At 45.3% G+C, this 23,688-nt stretch overlaps 1 protein-coding gene across 4 annotated transcripts in view; it reads right to left on the bottom strand.

Annotated features, from left to right (window-relative positions):
* The window catches only part of LOC139049427 (tRNA (guanine-N(7)-)-methyltransferase), a 38,527-nt gene that overhangs the window by 6,329 nt on the left and 8,510 nt on the right, over positions 1 to 23,688 (bottom strand). The window contains exons 2-4 of one of the 4 annotated variants that reach the window (XM_070524743.1): positions 13,081 to 13,191; positions 5,145 to 5,245; positions 166 to 350 (exon numbers count right to left, since the gene is read on the bottom strand). In XM_070524743.1, coding sequence (XP_070380844.1) covers positions 166 to 350; positions 5,145 to 5,245; positions 13,081 to 13,191 — 397 coding nt within the window. Of the gene's footprint in view, positions 1 to 165; positions 351 to 5,144; positions 5,246 to 6,729; positions 6,955 to 13,080; positions 13,192 to 23,688 lie in introns of those variants that run through there. The other 3 variants (XM_070524747.1, XM_070524745.1, XM_070524746.1) reach the window with 3 other exon arrangements.

The following is a 23,688-nucleotide window of genomic DNA, read 5'->3' as shown; positions in this document are numbered from 1 at the left end:
CAACGAGGAGGGAGGAGGTGCATGTGCATTGCACACTCAGCAGCACATGATGTCTGACAGACGGCCAGCAAATTAGCACAAAAATTTGAGCAAGACCTGAGGCTATACTAATACTTTGTGAAACAAAGTATGCATTTGAAATAGCAAAGCAGGCTGGGGCCTTACTTGTCCTTTCCTGAAGAAGTTTGGAAGGTGTTTCATGGCATTGGTGCGGATGCAGGCCACATTTTTGTACTGGCCCGGGTGCTGAGCTCTCAAGGCCTTTATTCTGTCCTGCACATAGTCGGACACCTTCACCCTTATCTCCATGCCCACCATGTGCGTGTCAGGAAACATTGGCGACAGGGCAACTGAAAGGGTCGTGAAAATGTTGTTGGTTGCAAAGAAAGCAGATGGCAGTGACAAAAAAATCATCATCATCATCATCAGCCAGGTTACGCCCACTGCAGGGCAAAGGCCTCTCCCATACTTCTCCAACAACCCCGGTCATGTACTAATTGTGGCCATGCCGTGCCTGCAAACTTCTTAATCTCATCCGCCCACCTAACTTTCTGCCGCCCCTTGCTATGCTTCCCTTCCCTTGGGATCCAGTCCGTAACCCTTAATGACCATCGGTTATCTTCCCTCCTCATTACATGTCCTGCCCATGCCCATTTCTTCGTCTTGATTTCAACTAAGATGTCATTAACTCGCGTTTGTTCTCTCACCCAATCTGCTCTTTTCTTATCCCTTAACGTTACACCTATCATTCTTCTTTCCATAGCTCGTTGCGTCGTCCTCAATTTAAGTAGAACCCTTTTCGTAAGCCTCCAGGTTTCTGCCCAAAAAAAAATATGGGTCATTTAAGTATTTCTGGCCACTGCACTGTTTCACTAACACTCCAAATAATCCTCCACTTTCAAAAATAAATAATTGTCTTGTTTCAGCAAGGCAAATATAAGTATCATATTATGCAGGATAGGGTCCTGAAATCAAAGATTGCACCAGGACCACCCACAGGGATTACAAGGACTAACAAGCAATAAGCAGCATAAATGGCATTAATGTGGATAACTGAATACCAACTGTACTGATCTAAATCTAGCAAGTACTTTGGATCCAAAAAGTAGTTTTAGATTCTGTCAGTTGTCATCAAAGCACACTTAGGAGCATGACTACATTGATCACAAATTGTGCTGCTCGTAAAACATATGGGATTCTTGAGAAATAATATATTTTTTCATTGCGCACTTGCACCTACTCAACAAAGTTAACATTTACGTACATGTCACCATTGTGTTATACCTAATTGACAGTCTCACAAGTCACAAAATGGAATGGAAATGCTCAGTGAAGCTGTTACACTGTAATTGTTGTGAAGTGGATCAAATACATAGCATTATCAGACAAATGTGCATGAAAGCAGGGGCATTCATTTTCTCTGGTTATATAATCTTCAACTTGAGTCATCAAGTACCACTCTCTAATATTTTTACCATTGACCAACACGTTAGTCAATGCTATGTCACGGAACACACGTGTGAAAGCATCAAGACAGGTGCATGCAAGTGGAACATTCTAGCATCCAAGCATTGTCAGTTACACTGTTTCAACAAAACCGGCATAGCCTTTGCTGTAACTAATGTGCGGCTAAAGACATGTTTACGCATTTCTCTTTGCATTGGTAGCAGATAGGCAGTAGTGGCGTTCTGAAGCCTAAAGGGGCCTTGAAACACTTTTTAGACTAATCGTAGACTGGCCTCACTATCAAGATATGTCACCTCATGACTCTCACGCGGCAAAAAATTTTCGAATCCTTCAACTACAAGTGGAGTTACCGCACCGATACCAGGCTTCCTTTCTCTTTTTGTCTCTGCTAGTGCGCTGGAAGCTATACAGTGAAGAAGCCAAGAGGGCAAAGCCCTGGCCAAAAGTTGGGTGTCACAGCGGCAAAAAGGCTCATTGCCGCACCCTGTGGTGACTGTGGTAGACTACGCTACACAGCACCCGGCTGGTGTCTTGGAGGTCACGTGCAGCAGACGCAGCTATGCACAGAGCAAAGATAAAATGATTTTTCTGTCTTTTTGAGATTGCACGCATACTATATAATTTTAATTTATTTAACTCAAGATTAACAATTATGTATTATTGAAAATGCTCTTGCGATCAGAAAATCGATGGTCAGTCAAGCTGCTTTCGATGAAGCTGCATGACGACATTGCAGAAGCGAGAGCAAGTGGTATTTTGCTGTTTGACAAGAGATTGTAAATTCCATGTTCCATGAAATAACATTTGGCTCACATCTTCACAGCAGCCTCTATGACAGATCGGCAACATTTTCTTACTGTGTTCAAAAAGTGTTCCAGGGTTCCTTGAAGTGGTTCGTGGAGCTTAGCATATGGCACTTGGACCTGAGTATGCTGTCTGTGCATGTGTCTGCAGTCACTACGTTTATAGGTGTACTTCACGACAAAGCACTGACCATCATGTTGTTTGGTGCTCCCATGAATTTTTTTGCATCCTGGAGAAGTGAAGCTGCCATTTGCAAAGCTCCACTCCATTTTACTGTCCTTCACAGTCAGCTGCACAACACACTTGCCATGCCTTAGACAAAGAACACTTAGCTGCACTTTAACACATCTACGGCTATTTCTTTAGCTGTCTTGATGCACTTCATAAACATGATGACTATGCTCTTGCCGTAAGAGGAGAGGACCTCTCTTTGGGACGGTTATGACAGATAGCTGCAGATGTGGACACTGAGCCATTTCAAACACAGTGCCCACAGCCGCTATCTTGTACACATTCGAAAAGCCGACGTTTGGTTTCGTCTCACGCGATCATCCAAGCTGCACTGATACTGCAGCCTAGGTAAATCTAGGCCAATCGCTTGAGGCAAAACCGAACGTCGACTGATGGAAACCACATGTGACAGCGTGTAAGCTTATGTAGTTTGTCTTTAGTTCCTTCCAGCTGTCACTGACTAAACGCAGCAGTAGTGCCAGCTATGCAGTAGCATTTTGTGGGTCTTCTAGGGAACTGTGTCGCATTAATCTTTAATTCTTCTTCATGTTTCCTTCATTTGTTTCTTCTGGCACTTTCAGATATCAGTGCCGAAGAGAGCTTTCAATAAATGGCTGCCTCCATTAGAACAAAGTTGACAAGGCTCATCCACAGAGTAGCAAGGACCTCAGGCATGTGACACTCATGACACCATATGTAGCATAGGAAAACACATAAGACAAATACGTTCCTAGCTTTCAGTATTATTTATGTACAGTCTGTGCTTTGGCAGGACGTGCTACACCCACTACCACAGTCCAAAGAACCACAAGTAACCTTTGCCCCATGCTTATGTTACTGTGGTATGCTAAAGGAACACTAAAGGCAAATACTAAATCGACGTGGACTGTTAAAATATGATTCCAGAAAACTTGCAGTGCTTGTTTCCTGCCAAGAATTGACTTAGTTTAGGAGAAAGTTGTGCCTGAGGGGTCCACATACTTGTTGCACCATTCAAATATCCTGCCCCTGATTGGGGAGTGCTTGGCTTGCATGCGCCATCACCGATCTTTACTGGCACTGGTGAGTAACACGGCACTCGACAGACAGTGCTATAGTTTGCTGTGTAAAACGTAGACATGCAGTCTTGGAGAAACTGGCTAGAGAGAGTGCTGCATTCACCACTATAGCTGCTCTTGGTCAAGTGGTGCGGACCGTTCAGGAATTCCATGACGTCACATAGAAGTGACATTCTCTGCTACTTGCAGCTTGTGTGAGTTTCACGAGCTAGCATAAGCAGCGCAACAATATCCGATAATGAAACTACTGAAACACAAGAGCCTGGTATGCACAAAGTGGAGAAAACAAAACCTTTTGACTGCGCATGTTGCTGTGAAGAGTAGCGTCATCAAGTTCTTTTTCGAAAAGTCAAATACAACTGGGTAAGTAGGATTTTCTTTTGTCCTATAATGCAATACAATGATCGTTTTGTTAGAAGTGGTGGATTACTAGTGACAGAATTATAATGAGGAGTGCCTTTGTCATCGGGCTAGTATTTGAATGTGCTGGGGTAGTCCCTAATCATGTCCTGCATTTACCTCAATTTCGTAATTACTAATACTCTACAGAATATTTTAACGGGTATAAAACTATTTACACGATGTATTTTCAAGGCATACATAAACAGCAGCTGAGAATCCCGAGAGGCTGTTGCCACTTCTTCATCTTCACCGTCGATGACATTGTCCTTTTTTCCTACCATAACACGACCCTCGGCAGAAGAAGCACCATCCCGGTGCTTCAGAGGGGGCCATGGGTAAGAACATAGTAAGGCTTAAGCCGAGAGACATGTACGACATCAGATGACGTGGCATCAGGTGAAAGGACGAAGGTCACTGTGATTATCTTGTAAGTGACATTGGTCACTTGACACAGAACGCAGTAAGCGCCTTTGTAGCACGGAAGGAGTTTCTTGGAGGACCCCACTCAGCGGCAAGGGGACCAAAGTAGCACGAGAGAGCCTGGTGAAAAATACGTGCCATGATGGCGGCGATTGTAAGTGTAGGACAGCTTTTCTTTGAACAAGTCTCAGCTGGTTAGCTCTTCCTCGTGTGTGTAAAACCACATTCACAATGTTCCGTCGAGGTAGAACACAACACTGGCCAGCATTATGGTCGAATCCAACCTGCTCACCTCGCTCACATGCTCATACATCTTCAACCATTCTACATCAACACCACTGAGGCCAATAAACAGCAGCCAAGAATCTCGAGAGGCTGTTGCCACTTCATCATCTTCACCGTTGACATTATCCTCTTTTCCCACCACAACAATATTGATGCCTTAGATGTTCTCCGGCACTAATCTATCACTTCAGCCTGTCTTTATATTTGCCTTTAGTGTCCTTTTAAATGCAGGAGCCATTATAGGTAGAGCAAGGGAAAAACAAAGAAAATAACACCATCCATGCACACTAAACTCCTGCTAGATTAATAGTCAATGCCACTTGGACATGGAGTCATCCATCCACTTTTGGGTTGACAGGTATACAACATGCACCTAAAAGATCTTTACTGTGTCCACATTGGTAAAACAAAGTGATTATGCAAGTGAAGAGAAAGAGTCAGAAATGTAGCAATAGCACAAAGAAAAAAATAACTAACCAAGAAGGCCACCATATCCACACCCAATGTCTGCAAACTCCACCTGCTTGTCCGGCTGCGGAAAGTACTCCCCCCAGTCCATGTCATCTGGGCACGGTGGACTGTTCCCATGCAAGAAAATGAGGTGGGGACATTACCTTGACAACGCCTGTTCAAGATGCATACAAGGCTGCAGCAATTCATGTTTATATGCATTAATATGCATTAATTAATAGGCACTGTTAACAACAAGCTCGCATGCGCAAATGAAGTACATGAAAGTAACGACAACCACAACTTATCATACAACCTTTCAATTGCTTTTCTTGCTCTGTTTAATCAGGAAGTACACAGAGGAAATGTAGACAGACCTAAAAAGAAGGCAACACCTTGGTTTACCTCGGTAATGACTGTAAAGTCCAGGAGCCAAATAGCGGGTGAAACAGATATGTTCGCTTTGCACTAATATGAAAGGAAATATTCAATCTGCGCAAACTGAGTAAGGACCTCACTCACTGATATTTGATACGTAGTTCTTACGGTGACAAATATATCTCAAGAAATTTTTATCTCAGCACTTGAACGAGAAGAATTACTGGCTTTAAATGTAAATCTGGTAAATTCCCTTTGACATCGGCACACCGTATACCACTTTCCCTTAATGTCGCAGAAGAAACTTTTGCAAATTCTTACGCTTTGAGGTCTATGCCTGTTCCTGGTGCTTTGTGTCAATATTTCGTAATTATAGTCAGTCTCTTTAATGAGTGCTATTGTTAAGGCAAAAACCCCGTCTCTGAGCAGGGCGTTCAGGCACGCTGTAATTTAGAGAAGCGCTGCGCTCGTATTCGTTTTCCGAATTTCAACAGCGCTCCATACAGGCTCTATAGCTAGGTTGACCCACCGCAATCTCTCCATTGGCATACACGGGGAACCTTTAATCGCGATAGAGTGCGAATGGGATCCAATTTCTCGTTTGAGATTGGCTCCCGAGTGACTGGGATACGTATTACTCTTGCACAATTGCAACTTCGTGTGAAAAGTCAACTTGCTCCAGGAGAACGTATTTCTCTAAAACAAAGCGATTCGCGATACGCACTCCAGTAGACTGTGCATGCTAATCTAGAGTACAAGAAATATCAGACTGTACTTGCGTGGTATCGTTAATCACAAGCTGCCAAAGTTTTCAAGGAAACAGCTTAGACCGGTTACGCAGAATGAGCAAATTTTGCGCACTTTTCGGTCGTACAGTATAAAGCTTCAGAAACCTGCCAGTTACGCTATAACTGATGATGATGTACTACCTCTGTCATCCAACACAACGCAAGCGTTTGCATCATGCTGGCCGCTGTTCGTGGAGCGCCCGTTTTGTGCAACTATAGTAACTTTTACGCTATGACTCGGAAGAATGTATAAGCAACATAGAAGCGTGCAAGGTACCAACTCAAGTGCTTCTCGCAGCATCCATGGCATAGCGCTCCTCAGTAAGCGGCACGACGGTAAGCATTTAACGAGGCGATGGACCTATGCACGTGGAGTTAAATGTCAACAGTGGCATGTGCACGCACTCAACACGGAAGCAATGTACAGAACTCAAAAGTGTACTCACTATATGAAACAGTGGTCGGCTATGGGGTTAGAGTGAGCTCTTTGGCGATAGTACCGTTTCTGGGGAAGCTTAGCATCAGCCATGCTCATTTACGAAAAGTGACCGAAATAGACAACAGCACGCTACAGCTGACAGCTCGTATCAACGAAACGTCATTATTTTCACGGTGGAATAGCACCTCTAGCTATTTTCACGGCAATGCTCGTTTCGCCAAATTTCACCGTGCGGTTTGTTTTCACGGCAGCCGCAGTAAACAACGCTATAAAAAGCCACCCGCGACTTGAACTGTCTCTTGTAAAGTGCTGGTAATTTCTAAAGGTAGTCGAAACGGCGACTTTTAGACAAGCAATCTACATCACGTTTATTTATTCGTAGCTTGCGTCAAATGCCTAAATTAGCGATTATTTTATATTAGAACATTATTTTTTTCTGGCGCCTGCAACTAAAGTGCAAGACAATTGTTTCAGCTTTTCTCGGTTCTGTCTTTTTCAGCACGTTTTTTTCAAAAGTCTGTGGCGCTTCCTCCATGATGGTGCTCTATGCATACAGTTACTCTATGGTACAGTGTACTAGAATATCTATGGTCTTTTTGGCAGTACTGGCAAAGCCATGCCAACATCGACATCGCATTATACGCAGCGCCATACCTGTGCTACTAGGGCATTTACGGCGTTTTCGGCTTCTCATCTGTATCACAAGGTGTCGGTGTAGTAGGCATGTCGTTGCAGCAAGAAGCTCAAAAAATTCGCGCGTCAACGTAGCATTTCAGCAGAGGAGGCACTAGCCCAGCAAGAGAGAACGATCTATCTATGGTTTGGAAGTATTCGTGTGCAGAGATCGAGCGATGTCTCATCGACGATCACGGATACGGACTACTATAGCTGAACGTGCCCGCATGGTAGCAGTCTATTTAGAAACTGGGAGAGTATCAACGGTCAAGACTATGTGTAGGGAAGAATTCCATAGAAGGCCCGTAACATCAAGCACCATTCTGAGGTGGGTAAAGCGATTCGAAGAGCACGGGTGTCTCCAAACGAAGAAGCGTGCTCGAAGGGTCGGTGTGTTGACCCCCCGTGACGAGTTTGCGTACTCTGTAGCCGGCGCTTACGAAGCTAACCCAAGCCTTTCGCTTCACCAGACTGGTAAGCTTTTCGGCGTAGATAAGAACGTCATACGAAGGGCTCTCTTGAGGATTGGAGTGCATCCTCGTGAAAGTGATGCACGGAACGGGAAATGTAAAGCAAAGAAGGCAGCTTTTCGCGCGTCCGGTGTAGCTGTGAAGACGGCTAAGAAGAAAAAGAACGCAGCGTACGAAATAGACATTGGGGGCAAGAACAACAGTGAGGAAAAGGACTTGTCGCCGTGTACTTGTGTGATGTGTTACGGCAAAAAGGAAGATCAACAGCTAGTCATCCAACAACAGGCCAAGCCTGAAGGTGCAGCAGGCCAAGCCTGAAGCCTCTTCTCACGGAAGGGAGTCAACAGAGGGTTATGTTCCGCGAATGTCACTTACCCAACCAGTGGTTGAAGGGTTTCGCCTGGCCGAAACCGTCAACCAAGTCTCGATAGTCAACCAAATCTGCCGTCAACCAAGTCTCCGACAATGAACATTCGTCGGTCTGCTCGCTACGAAGGAGCAGAAGAAAATTCGTGAGATCAGCATTGTGTTTCTGCACAGTTGTCTGCACAGCTGTTAGTGACTCATCACTCTAACCAGACTTGCTCAGTCTCGGGTCTCTTGGTCCGCTCGCTTGGTGAGAGGACCAAGTTATCGGCATGTACCATTTATGGTAAGGAGTGACCTACAAGTGAACCGACATGCAAGTTGTGCACGCACTTTCTGAAGCATGTGGTTCAGGCTGCAAATGACTAAGCTTTAGCAGAGTGGGCCTTTTCAGAGTGTGTGTGTCCCATCAGTGTGTTTAACGTGTGTATCATGCGTGTTGTTTCATGCTTCATCGTTGTAACAAGGGTTTGTTGCTCTGTGGTTTGACACAGGCAGGAATGCCACCAAAGTTTTCTCTCCTTGTGGAGTGCAACAGACCTCTGACTGCAAACTGAAAAAAAAAAAAAAGTTATTTCGCACAGAGCGTCTCTTTATCCATAGCAAAAATTCTAATACAAAAACTAATAGCCTATGAGGTTATTGACACTAATACAGTCTATTAGTGTATTAGTCTAATAGATCTATTGGTGTATTATCTAGTAGGTATATCGGCGTATTAGTCTACTAGCTAGGTCTATTGGTGTTAAAGAAAAAGTTTTGATGCACCAGTTACAGAATGAAAAACAGGCATAATTGCCAGAAGCATTTATTAGATCTTCGTCAGGTCAGTAATCTTGATTGCCAGAGCTTTTACTCCGCCACTTTGACCAGAGAAACGTCCTGGACAGAAACATACACACATATAGAAGCATTTAAAAGCAGGGGTGCTAGTTCAACCACTAAATGTTTAAGCTGGCAATATGTGCTTCTAAATTGGAATAATATGGCCCTGTAATTTTCTAACTAATTTTAGGACAAAGTTAATATGCTTAGTTCGACATGCTTATCATAAAGAAAAATGATGCTACTTGATACAACAGAACAATTACACAGCACATAAAATGAACCTAAGATGTTCTGTGTGTTACATCGAAACTGGGCAGATAAAAAACAACTCTAGACAGAAATCTTGCACAGCACTGCCGGAAACAGGCATGTCATTGCTTCTATGCGCACAACAATCGGCCCAATGACACTGTACTGAAGTGCATCCACCATTGGGATAAAAAGAAAGAACAACTTTGTACTATACTATAGAAGCATGAATAAGTACAATAATTACCTCCAAATGGTAGGGAATTGGTGCCGGCGAAAACATCACATCGATGCATGCTGATAGATCCACAAAGCCACGAAGCACAGGGGTAAAAACAGTTGCCTTCCGTTGTTTTGAAGTCACACAACACCCATATCCAAATATACTACTGCAGGAATAAGATTGCGCAGACGCCAACACCTCGGGTTCCTTAAAAACACATCGTTCATTCACTAAAAATCACGCACACCTCGCCTTGACATGGCTACAGTACACTGCAACATGGCAGCTGCCAATGCACACGTGCTGTACACAACTACAGCCGACTAAGGTCGCACTTTTGCGATTTTCCCGCCTGCCGTGTTCCCTTCTCTGCGATACTGCTCTTTGATGTCAATAAATATTACAGCCTTTTATGTGCGGTATTAAGTTATCAATTTAGGTTACAATTTTAACACTACTTTATGCGCACTTCAACAGAAGATATGGGACTAACGAAACTTCAGTGGCAAACAAATATGGTTGCTGCGATTGCACCATTGTTCGTAAACCCACCGGGCATCGTGACTCTGCCTTTCAGGACGGCTGGTTGTTCGTTGTGCTTTTTTTTTTTTTCGCGGCGAAGTAGTTGCTGTGTTGTAAACACTAGCTGTTTCCTCACTACTTATCGCGATGAGGCTGAACGGAGGCCTAGTAGGTGAAGCAAAATTGCCAAGGCCATGTAGGCGCGCGTGGATCGCTTCCCTGTTTGTCGTTGAGAGATAGGGGCCAGTTTCACTAGCTTAGTGTGATTAAACTAATACAAACGTGCGAATGCTGTGTGCTGCACATTTTGTACAGCAAAATTCTTAACTATTCAGCAAATAATCAGAGACCTCCCTGCATGGTCCCCAATACAGACTTAATTTTTCATAAACTTTCACCCTCGCATTAAACAAGCAGCAAATAGGGGCAACGGAATTCAACAATGCATGTTGCATAACAGACCAGCAACAATCTGTATAAAGTCAGTGGGACGTATCAGTCTAATAATTAAAGAAACTAGCAGACATGCAACACTCTTTGTATAAGACTAATACGTCTAATACATGGGGTCTACTGGTCTTATAGTACAACTGGGTCTATTGGTCTGCATAGGGTCTATTTGTCTTATTAGTTGTACAATCAGTAGAACTAATAAAAATTTCTATTGGTCTAATACAAAACTTATACAACCAATACGAAACTGTATTAGACTAATACAAACTTCTATTAGAATTTTTGCTAGGGATATATGTTACAAATCGGCACTATTGAATGTGAAATAAAATGGTTCACGTTTGATGATGATGGTTTGTGCCTTTCCTATTTAAAGTAGCAGTGGGAGAAAGGGGTAAGGGAGCATCTGCACATAGCCAGAACCTATGGTAAGAAAAAAAAAAATGCAAGAAGGACGAAACCTACAGGGTCTAAAATGGAAAAACATGCCTCGATCACACACAGCTCACAGCAGAATATGCATAGCATTCAGTTATTTGAGAGTGTTAGTCCTTCACTGTTGAAGTATTTGTAATTTGAACTGTGTTGGTTATACCCCTGAATCCGAACTCCTGTAGAAGGGTGGCGCCATTTATGTGTGGCATAGGCAAACCCCATACACTGCAAGACAAGGTGGTTCACACACTTGCCTTTCAACAGGCTTCGCATGCACAGTAGTGGCATACATAGTGCCATAGTGCTTCCTACAAAAATTACTTGAGAGTGTTCTAGCACTGCAATTGTTCAGGTAACGTGAGAATGATGACGTAGTTGTGATAAGCATACATATTGCCAGCCATAGCAACAGGCTAATCTTGGCGTGTTTTGTTATGGTCAGCACTGTAGCTATGATGGAGCAAGGTTGAGACAAGAACTGAGGACTGGATTAATTCTTTTACTGGACTCTCTCTGATCTTGTTGTTGCCTTTAAGGTTCATAACTGAAACGTTACAATATTCCTTTCTTCCTGGTAATGATCTGTATTACCTATATTCTAAGAGCGTTGATTATAGATACTTAAGAATAGTTTAACTGTGCTCATGCCAATTTTTTATGAAGCCGATAGTGTATTAAAAAGTTCAAATGAAATGGTAACACTGAGGGAGAAGGTGTTTAACATGTCAGCCTCCCTGTAGCAATGATTTACTCATGCACAATCTGACATACTTCTTTTTGCGCACAACCAAGGGTGCTCTCACCAAAAGATAATATGTTCACTACTGAAAGAGAAAGGCCAATATTCAATAGGGGCTGTTCTAAGTATGCCTTTTTTTTTGGGGGGGGGGGCGGGTATATTTTCAGCAGAGGAGGGGTAAATGTTCCAGTGATTCTGCATCTCCACATGATCCACAAAGGTTCAGTGGTACGAACCCACACCTACTCAAGTAAAGGCTTTCTTGTTGTTTTTACCGCCACATATGTGGCTCCTACCCAATGGGAGATTGACCAAGAAATGAATGGATTATACCAACTTATAATGAATGAATTTGCAGATATCTATGGACTTGGTGCTGTATAACTGTATAGGTTTTCTCGCACAAGCATTCTGTGCCACTGGACTTCTTTCTGGCCTACAGCCACTGCCTAGCTACGTAGGCTAATGGTGGCCACTACAATGCTTAGTATTACACGGATTTATCTGACCTCAGTGCTTGTGGCTTCTAACTTTCTTGTAAGATTATTTATCATGCTTTATTTTCATAAGTTTCGTTTACAGGCACTCATGGTTTTCTAAACACAGCAAGCTGATTAGTCTATGGGAATGTCAGCACAATCCATGCAGACAACACAGAACACAAGTCAACAGAGAAGGGTGGGAGGCAGCTCTGTCCAGCTTGGATCTGAAGACCCAAGAAGGCCTCATGAAACAGGCGAAGACAGTGGCCCACGCTAATGGGACCATGGACTAAGCATCCCACTCGCCAATCTTCTCATTTCAAAGACTCAATAAACAATTTATTTTCTCTCTCTCTCTCTCTCTCTGTGCACATTGATGGATTTATGGCATAATATTTTCTTGAAAATGAGCACTTGGGAAAGTCACAAAGCTGAAGCCAGAAAGACAATGTTTAGGCAAATCCATGTAGTGCCTGCGATTCTTATGATGGCTAAACTGCCATGCGCACAGCTCCCAAATACACTAGCGCCAGAGTTTCCTAGAGCAATATTCAAGCGAAACTTGCATTGACTCGCAGGTTTCGGTGGCACTATGGTCACGCAAAAAAATATAGTTACTCCCAGAGCAGAGAAGCTGCAGGAAAGGGCAGTCTGATGAGTTGACAGCTGTGCTGGCACCAGAGCATGTTTCGTTGTGAAGGATTCCAGCTACATAGGCATGCGCTCACGCCACATGAGCAACCGATCGGAGGCCTTTTACTTCCGCCGGGGAGGGAAAGGGCAGGAAAGGGTTTCATATGCACTGCGCAAGCTTCGTTTTCATTCAGTTAATTCTCAGAAAACGGATGGGGCGGCCATGCATTGTGCGTTCCCCCGAGGGACTGGCAGCCTTCGATAAGCGGCAGCGAGAACTCACCTGTGAAAGGGCTTGGAGCCACCTGAGCCCAGGCAATCCGACAGCAAGAAGAAGACCCTGAGCTGAGGGAGCGGGAGGCCGAAGCAGTCCGGGACTGTTACCTGTGGGTTGCTAAACCGTGACGAAGGTCAGGTGCACGTAGGAAAAGCTTTGCTTACCCCTATTTTTCAGTAAGGGATGGGTTAAATTTTTTTGTTGTAGGAACCCAAGTGGAGCGCTCTGGCTCAAGATGACAATGGCATGGTGCTTTACCACTTCTAGTGGGGGGATGTAAAGTTAGTGTCCTAGCAATGATAATGGAGATTAAAACAGAACAAGTTGAACAATAAAGGACAGTCACATCGGCAAGAAGTGCAGGGAATACGAGTGGGGACCCCTAAGACAACCGAACTGACTCCATAGAACTCTTCGTAATTATGTTGCTGTGTACTCAAAGTGCACTCACTTTGAGTGTATTAAGTGCACTCAAAGCTTTGAGTGCACTTAATGAATTGGTATGAATGATAGCATTCTTCTGCTTGTCAGTGGTGATTTTTTGAACTGCTGTCCATATCGCATAAACTTTGGCGGTAAAGACTGAAGCAAAATTATTTATCCGAATGCATCTATTTTCCCAATTTTCCATTACGGTTCCGTCACCCATGTATTCCTGTGTTTTTGAACCATCTCTGTAAAATTGTACATGATTTTCATATTTGTTGTGAATAGCGTGGAACTCTTGCATTATGTGTTCTTATGGGGTGTCTTCTTTCTTTAGGTGTGTTAGTGTACAATCACACAGCTGTGTAAAATCGCACCATGGGGCCAGCCTTTGTGACCTTTCAGCAGCCTGCAGGAGTTCATTAGGAATATTATAAGTCTGGCAGTATTCCTCGTTTCGTAGGAAAAGTGTGCAAATCATGTTCGGCTTATTCATGTAGTGTAATCGTTAGTTTAATTGTGTTACGATGTGGTAACATATATGTTGTGTAGATGACCGAATTCTCGGTATATAGGCAAGGTTTAGTGTTCTGCGGTGATGTAAGGAAGGCTCATTGCAGTCAGTGTATTGGCCTCGAGCTCCACCACTGGAAAAGCTGGCGCCACCGTCGGCGTGACGTGCTAGGAGGGATCACGTGGGCATAGCGGCCGCGTCGGCTGCTTCGGGCGCGCCGAAGCGAGCTGAAAACGAGTTTAAATTCCCTCGTACGCTGCGGTCCTCATTTAGTGGCGAAATTTTCCCGCTTCGAGTGTCTCCTTTACAACGCTTGAAAGCACTACAACAGGTAGTGGCTGCCTTTGAAGGCGCCCGACATGGTAGGCTACTGCTCGGTGCCGCAGGGCCGGACGCACGTAACGGAGGCCGGTGTCAGCCTTATTCACACGTAGCCGCAGGACAAGAAGCTGTGTGAAGCTTGGCTCGCGAAACATAAAACCGGCAAACAGTCATCGGCTACAACTCGGGTATGCAAGCACAGACGCGGGGAAGATTTCTGCTACGGCGCCCGGTCTGCGATGTTCTGAAAACGCGCACTGAGGCGCACGCCCGAGTCAGCTGCCTGACTAATGTCATGATGGTTTGGTCTATCAACTTGTCGATACTATAGATACTGGCTAGTTCAGTGGAGTGGAAAGGCAGCGGTAAGAAGCACATTTGAAGAAAGCATGGCATATGGCATGGCATATGTTTGTGTTATGAATTAATGCACTCGATTACAAAAAAGGAGCAGCGGGAAATCGCACGCTGAGCACGCCGATAAACATACAGTGCGACGCAACTCGAGAAATAGTATCGAATGGTCAAAGAATTTTGAAGAAAAAAAAGATTGAATCGTCGCGACGGCACATCACAGTCCCCGTAGGCGTCGAAGTCTCTACAATGAAATTATTTTTGAACAGCTCTGATAGCGCCCACGCAACAATGGTTGCTTGTATACTGTCAAATGCTCATATTCTGCGGCCTAAAACTCATGGCACGGTACGAAAACGCGCACGCGGAGAAAGCGAAACAGTGCGCGGACAAGCATGCAGACGCGCAGTCGGTCGCTGCGAATCTGCGCGATCGCTGCATTGAGGCTTCATTCTATTACGCTCCATTTAGTTATACAAACACTATAAGAACATATTTCACATAGTTTGCTCTCAGTGTTCACCTACCTTTCACGCAAGAAGCCGGTTCGGCAGACTCCATCGCGGCGACCGTGCGCAGTGGCGTTCACTGTACGTATTCGGTAAAGAGATAGCGACTGTAAAGGATTGTGTGTTTTCAGTTTGCCCAAGATTATTATTTAGACAGTAAGAAACTTCTATCGTTTCGAAAGTGCTTACAGAAATGTCCGGGAAAGCTCGCGCGTGGTGTTTTCAGTGAGCGCTGACAGCAAAAGCTATGAGGAGCGCGCCACGTGATCCCTCATACTACGCCAGCCAGGCGCTTCCGATAGAGGGCGACTCCGTAACTCCTCGCCGCCAATAAACCTTGGACAGGCGATGTTCTGTGGGCACCACTTGCCAGTCATAAGCCGAGGTTATGAATAGGATCAAGTCGTTCAGTGTAGGACTGCGTAGCTACACCATAAACTACACTACTGTAGTTGAGGATGCTACGTACAAGGGACTCGTATATATGTAGCAGCCATGTTCCGTCAGATCCCCAGTGCTTGTGCGATAACACTTCAAGAATGGCTTGAATGTTGAAATTGAATGAATCTTGAGAGTGTTTGAGAACGTTTGTCTATGATTCCTTCTTTCGTATTTAAAACCATGTGTTTGAAAGAAACTAGGCTGCAGTTAGAATGTTGCTATGGCAGCTTTCTACAGCACAGCACATTTCCACCACTGAGACACTGCTGTTAATCTTTAGCAGCAAAGGTTGGATGTTTTTCCCACTACCCTAGTGTGTACCCTTTCATACAAATTGTCTGTGTCCAGGCCACATGTTATTATTATAGGACCCCTTTCCAGGTACTTAAGTGCCTAGTATAGGCAGTAGCCTGTAGATGAATGTACAGTCACGAGTAAAAGTTTGGGGACGACAGGCGCTGGAAAAAAAAATTTTTTTTGTTCTTTGCAGGCAAGACAAGAAGGCTTAAATCAAGCAGGGCTGCCTATACGCATTTGTTCAACCAATGTCATGCATAAAGACAATTTCACATTGCACAAAAGTGCTGGAAGAAATTTTAATTTCTTGCCGGTGCCATGTCTCTGGACTTTTCCTCTCAACTACACATATAAGGTGTAGACTTGGGCGAGTTGGTGATGTATTATTTACGTTCACTGCACACAAAGATGAAACAAAACAAAAAAAAAGAATGGTATAGTATACGCACCTAGCACTGACTCACAACTGACCCCAGTATTCAGAAATGTGCCTTAACTTAAAGCCATTGCTTGACTTGATCAAGTCCAGCTCAAGGTAATGCCTGATACCTAAGGAAACGCATGAAGCATTGTGTGTGTAGTGTAATCGTTAGTTGCATTGTGTTACGATGTGGTAACATATTTGTTGTGTAGATGACCGAATTCTCGGTATATAGGAAAGGTTTAGTGTTCTGCGGTGATGTAAGGAAGGCTCATTGCAGTCATTGTATAAGCCTTGGACAGCCGATGTTCTGTGGGCACCACTTGCCAGTCATAGGCCGAGGTTATGAATAGGATCAAGTCGTTTAGTGTAGGACTGTCTAGCTACACCATAAACTACCACCATAAGATAATGCCCCCAGGCATTATCTTGAGCTGTTCAAATCAAGCAATGGATTCAGGTTAAGGCACATTTCTGAGTGCAGTAAACATCCGAAGTTAAAACTTCGAAGGGAAGAAGAAAAATGAACACAAGCTAGAATTCATATAGTCAAGAGTAATCTACAAGGCGTATCAATTGACAGTGACAATGCTGCATGGACAATGAAAATGGGGGAGGTGATCAAAGGGACAAATGATTAACGAAGGCTTGCCACTAAACTGTGATGGCAATCCAACAAGCAGCACAATAGGTATAGGAAATAGCACAACAGGTATTCATAGTCCATCACTCTCACGTTTAACTAATACGACTTGTGCATGGCCCTTCTGCATCAATTAGCCCGCACATGACCAACGAGTCAGCAATAGCAGGGTGAGCTTGATCTGGAGTGTGTGTGTGTTCCATCAGTTTCAAGTGTGCATCATATCTGATGTTTCATATTCCATCGTTGCAACCAGAAGTCACAGCTTTACAGGCAAGCACCATAAACTTGGTCAAATTTCGCTCCTTGCAGAATGCGATAGGCTGACAGTGCCATCCTGCCTCTTTGATGCAAAATGCACAGAGAAGCTTCCCTGACAGGATTTATGCTTGTGTGATCTGTCCATTTGTTGATGATTCCCTAGAATCGTTCCCAGGAGTGCATACCAGACTGCAGCGAATTGTCTCTGGACAAGTTAGTTTGCATGTTGCTTCCCTTCATGCTATGTTGCGGCACTGCTCAATGTTTTGTTAAGAGGATACATCATGTATGGAAATAGGGTGCATCGACAGAACCTATTGAGGCACCCTGGACAGAAATATTGAGGTGCATTATCAGGTGATGATGAAGATAGTTTATTCACATACCCTTTGATACTGGGTGGTGACAAAGAGACACCTAGCCTGCTTGAGCTAGCCAGATATTCTCCACATGCTTTTCTGTCTAGAAATTTGTCTAAATCTCGTTAATCTATTCCATTCAATGTCGACCTTATGATAGCGAAAGAAATAATATATATATATATATATATATATATAGGAAGGGTGGCGCCATCTGTGATTGTTAAAGCAAGCGGCATAATGCTGTTCATGGCCTCCGAGACGCCCTAAATTATGGCGGGCAATCTCAAAGGCATTTGCCGTTTTGTTGGCAAGGCAATAGAGGGCGCAACCAATCCATTGCTGAATTGTTTCGTTGTCAGGTGTCGTTGTTTCGAGCAGCGCGAAATTCAAATAACTCTGATAGCTAGATTGAGTAGAGTTGATTTTTCAGAACAACTAACGTTAAATAAAACACCCAAAGAGTTCGTGCGGTTCTCAGAAGCAGAAGTGGTAATTAGAAAGCGGTGTTGACGATGATGGTGTAAAGGGTTTTTCGGCGCAAGTTGCGAGGGATGGCCAAAGAGTGCCAAGAAATGGTGTGGAAGGTCGATGGTGCGGTTAATGACAACTGTGAGATGTATCGAGGCTGTATAGAGGCCTAAAATGTTCACTGTAAGGAACGTAGAATATACAAGTATTAAAATAATGTCAAGGACAAGTGATGTGAGTGATGAGCATAAGATATATTCCAAAACGAAAAAAGAAAACACACACACAAAAAAAAAAAACGTGTCGATTCCACTAGCACTACCGCCTCAACAAAAGTCATTCTTGCAAGTTTCAGATGTATGTTCATGTTCGCTGCAGTTAGCTCAGGTCACACGGCCTCGGAAGTTCTGGGAACTATGGCCAAATCTTTGACATTTGGACCATCTCAGGGGCCGGGCACGTATGGCCTGACACGGGTCTTCATGTAGCCTGCTTCAATACTTTCAGGACATTCACTTGAACCGAAGGTTAGAATGGGGTATGGGGTAATAGTCAATGGAGTGCCTCCAAAGGAGGCCAGATTTGGCACCTTTTCGGGTTGCTTCTTATCGCGCAGTTCCAAGAGGAAGTGACTACTGACCAGTTTCGTAACTTTATAACCTGGACCAATGTCATCTGTGAGACATTTCGCTACAAGGAATGGCGAGGTGATCATGACTGTTTCTTTTTTCTGTTTTTCACTGTAGATTACACGATAGCGGGGGAAAATATCCGTCTGGCTGCTAAAAGATTTGAAGACTGCTTCGGTGCTCCCCCTTTTCAGGGGGCGATCAGGCAGTGGTGTAAAGTTGCTAGAAATATGCGAGTATGTGCTTTTCAGCAGTAGCGCCAGCCACCTACCTTGGAGCCTCACAGGGAGATGTTGCAAAACGTATAAAACAAGCCCTTCAAACGCCAGCTATACGTCACTGCTATTGCCTAATATGATTTATCCCAGGTTGGTTAGGTCGCACACGGTTAACCCTCGCCGCCGAGAAGGTCGGAAGAACGAAGAGATAAAGAGAAGACAGCAAAGATTGAAAGATATAGAGAAAGACGAAGATTGAAGAGGACAGGGAAAAAGAATTATGGGGTTTTACGTGCCAAAACCGCTTTCTGATTATGAGGCACGCCGTAGTGGAGGACTCCGGAAATTTCGACCACCTGGGGTTCTTTAACGTGCACCTAAATCTAAGTACACGGGTGTTTCAGGACAGGAAAAGGCGGCTGCCGATTTCCCCCAGGTGGGTCAGTCTGGAGGTGCCGTCTATGGGCCGTCTTGTGCCCGTCTTGTGCCCGTATCCCACCTGCGGCCATTTGTTCTTTTATGCACTTTCATTTCCATATATTTATGATATCTTTAATTCAATTAAGAGCTGCAAATAATTTCCCAATGCTGTCCTTGACTTTTGCTTCTTGTGATTTGGCTATATACAGGGTCCTTTTTTTTTACAATACAGATTTTTTATTATAAGAAGGCTATAGCGCAGCGAACGCGGCGTTGTCGAAGGGAAGTTCCTAGGCGAGGTGGACACACTTTGCTACTAATGACGTCAGCTTCACAAGACTAATTAACAAAAATTTATTTATTTATTAATGCCACGAACTGACCGTCTCAGCCAGTCACGGCAGTTAGTGATAGGGCCCGTTTTGGCTGGCAAGTATGTGCCGCTGTGTGTCGGGTCAGGATATGCTGCGGCATGCTTTCAAGAGAGAGAGAGAGAGAGAGAGAGAGAGAGAGACAACACGCGAGGAAAGACAGGGAGGTTCGCCAGTGTAAGTACTGGCTAACCTCCCTGTCTTTCCTCACATTTTGCTTAGGAGAATGTGTATTGGTAAGAGCGTCCCACACGTAATGCGAAGATGTGGGATCATTCCCCACCTGCGGCAAGTTGTTTCTTCATCCATTTTTAGTTCCATTGATTTACAATTTCTTTAATTCATTTAGTAAGTACTAGTAATTTCCTCTACGTTGTCCTTGGTGTCATTGTTTGTTGGGTTCTTACGATATGGTTAATAAAGATCGGGCCCCATGGCTTTACCCCCTTTCTTCTCGTTTACTACATAACAAGGGTCTCGAAGCCGGCAGCATTGATGCCTTCAAGTAGGATATGTGGGTTTATTGACCAGTTGCCTTCCCCCAAAAAGATCACGTACTCATGACGCCTGCAGCAGAAAGGATCGTCCGCATCCGCCGCCATGGTTTGTGAGTGGTGGCGCTGGCTAACACTCCCAGAGTTAGCTCTCGTAGTAAAATATAAATACCCAACAAAGTGGATGGGAAAACGGCGCCGCGGTAGCTCAATTGGTAGAGCATCGCACGCGTAATGCGGCGATGCTCTACCATCTACTCTACTCAACCTACGGTAAGTTGTTTGTTCATCCACTTTGAGTGCCATTAATTTATCATTTCTTTAATTCACTTAGTAGGTATTAGTAATTTCCTCTATGTTGTCCTTGGTGTCTTTGTTTGTTGGCTTACGATATTATTCACAAATATCGGGCCCCTTGGCTTAACCCCCGTCCTCTCGTTTATATAAATATATTGTAAGCACTATTAACGTACTTCGTCGTTTTCATTTGTATATAGCGATCATCATCTTCCCTCTTCTTCGACTTCTTCGCGCGTGAGCTGCGGGCGTTCCCTTTTGTGGAATAAACAGCGCTGGACAACTTGATCGATCTCGGTATTATAAAGTGGTGGAGGTACGTCAAGATCCCGACGTCCTCTCGCGTTTCCGTCCTCCCTGGAGCTCCGTTCCGGTCGCCGCCTGCACCCAGCTACCTCTACAACAATGGACACTTCCAACCCCGGCCCTTCTGGCGCCTCTAACCCTCCTACACAGACGACCCCACCTGCGGCGCCCGCTTGGACTGTGACGAGCCCTCAGCGCGATCCCCCTGTGTTCGCGGGACTCCGCGGTGATGACGTAGACGATTGGATCGACCACTACGACCGCGTGAGTTCTTGCAACAAGTGGAACGACACCCAGAAATTGAGGCACGTCGCCTTCTACTTGACCGGTGTTGCAAAGACGTGGTATTTCAACCACGAATCCGACATCGCGGATTAGTCCACGTTTACCTCGAAGCTGCGGCAAATCTTCGCTTCCTCGTGTGGCCGTGCAGAAGTCACCAAACAGAAGCTGGGAACGCGGCGCCAACTTCCCCAAGAGTCTTACACCTCATACATAGAGGATGTCTTGGCTCTGTGCCGCCGTGCGAATCCTAGCATGACGGAAGCCGAACGCGCTCGCCACATCTTAAAAGGCATTGGGCCTGTCGCGTTCAACGCCTTAATCGTGCAAAATCCGGCTTCTGTCCAAGACATCACTTCAACGTGTCAACGCCTCGACGAGCTGCAATCTATTCGTCTTCCACATGACAGCAGCGAACCTCCGGTTCCCCATTCTCCAGATCTACGTGCTCTTATCCGCACCATCATCCGCGAAGAGCTTCAACTACAAGACTTCAGGCGTCCACCTGCTGCCTGCACCCCAACCCCCGCCTTCGACTTGCGCGAGGTCGTAAAGCAGGAGTTGACAGCGATGACTACACCCACGACGCATCTTGCTCCGGTAGCGCGCTCCACACCTGCCTACGCGGATGTTGTTTCGCTACCCACCCCTACCGTGCCTTCCGTGCCTACTGGCGTTTCCTATGACCATGTGGCTTCGATGGGAACCAGAGCACTTGCTGCGCCATCGTACCCTCAGTGGCGTCCACCTCGTCCAGTTTGTTTTTACTGCGGTATACGCGGCCATATATCACGCTTCTGCCGCCGGCGCCAGCAGGATGAAAGGCGAGGCTATGCTGAGCACGAGAGAGACCGCACTCGCCGATCAGACGACTACTATCCCGGACCGTACTCGTCCCCGCAACAGCATTCTCCGTCTCCACCAGCTGCTCCCAATCTGCCTCATTGTTCCCGTTCGGCCAGACGTCGTTCTCCTTCCACTTACCGGCGCTCTACATCACCGCTTCGCCCCACTTCCCATTTTGTCGACCAGCACTCGGAAAACTAACTGTTGCAGTTTTTGCAGGGGAAACTGCTTCTTATCGGTCTTCAAAAATTCCTCCTGTTCGCCCGGCCAACATGCTTTCTGTGACTGTCGAAGGTGTTCCCGCGTCAGCTCTCATCGATACCGGTGCCGCCGTTTCTGTTCTTCGGAGTGATCTGTGTTCCCGGCTCCGTAAAGTAAAAACGCCTTATCTTGGACCTATTTTGCGTGGTGCTAATAATGCGTTCATTCACCCTGACGGACAGTGTACTGCTCGTGTTCTCATCGACGGCATACGCCACCACATCGAGTTTATCATCCTTCCAACGTGTATCCATGAACTTATACTGGGTTGTGACTTCCTGCATTCTGCTTCAGCCATCATTTCCTGTAGAGAGGAAGTTGTCCACATCACGGATACAGAGCTTGCACCTGTTGCGGACTCTTCACTTTCATGCGTGAACTTGACCATCGCTGCCGACCACGTCCTGCGTGCTGGTCACGAAGACGTTGTAGCCGTAACATCCAGTCAGATCGCCGACGGAGACGCCCTAGTCGCCCCTTCCTCCCGCTGTACTTCTCGCGGAATTCTCATTGCCACCTGTCTCGTCCGGTTTTCACGCGGCCGCGCCCTTCTGTCTGCTTGCAACACGACCCCAGATCCTGTGATGCTGCCCAAAGGGATGACTGTGGCAACCCTCGCCGACACTCAACCTATCTCTCTAGTCGCGCTTTGTCCTTCTTCATCGCCAGCCCCAGCCTCAGGTTTGGATGATCCTTTCCCTCCTCCAGCCGTTCTTGGTTCTGACCTAACAGCCGCGCAGTCCGAAGCCCTAATGGTGGTCTTGGCAAAACACAAAGCCTGTTTCGACAGCTGTTCCCCTGTGTTGAGCCAAACTCCTGCGGCTACACACCGCATCGAAACCGATGGTTCCGCTATTATACGACGACGCCCCTATCGTGTATCACCGTCCGAACGAAAGGTCATTGAACAACAGGTTGCTGACATGCTTGCGCGGAAGATAATACGACCTTCATCTAGCCCATGGGCGTCTCCCGTGGTCCTGGTAAAGAAAAAAGATGGCTCAGTTCGCTTTTGCGTGGATTATCGAGCGCTCAATAAGATCACACGCAAGGACGTATATCCAATACCTCGAATTGACGACGCTTTGGACACACTACAAGGGGCGGAGTATTTCTCCAGCCTTGATCTTCGATCAGGCTATTGGCAAATTCCGATGAACGAGACTGACAAAGAAAAGACCGCATTCGCTACACCGGATGGCCTTTATGAATTCAACGTGATGCCTTTTGGCCTTTGTAATGCTCCTGCCACATTTGAGCGCATGATAGACAACGTCCTTCGTGGTCTAAAATGGAAGACATGCCTCTGTTATCTGGACGATATTGTCATCTTTTCGTCTGACTTCAGCCAACATCTTCATCGATTAGACGAATTTCTCAAGTGCCTTGCGAATGCTGGTCTCCAAATCAATACAAAAAAATGCAAATTTGCAAGCAAAACAATAAAAGTATTGGGTCACGTCGTCTCAAGAG

This window comes from Dermacentor albipictus, chromosome 9 (genome assembly GCF_038994185.2).
Source record: "Dermacentor albipictus isolate Rhodes 1998 colony chromosome 9, USDA_Dalb.pri_finalv2, whole genome shotgun sequence".
In the NCBI taxonomy this organism is placed as follows: Eukaryota; Metazoa; Arthropoda; class Arachnida; order Ixodida; family Ixodidae; genus Dermacentor; species Dermacentor albipictus.
Note: the sequence above shows the minus strand (reverse complement) of the source record. Positions and strands in the feature narration are given on the sequence as shown.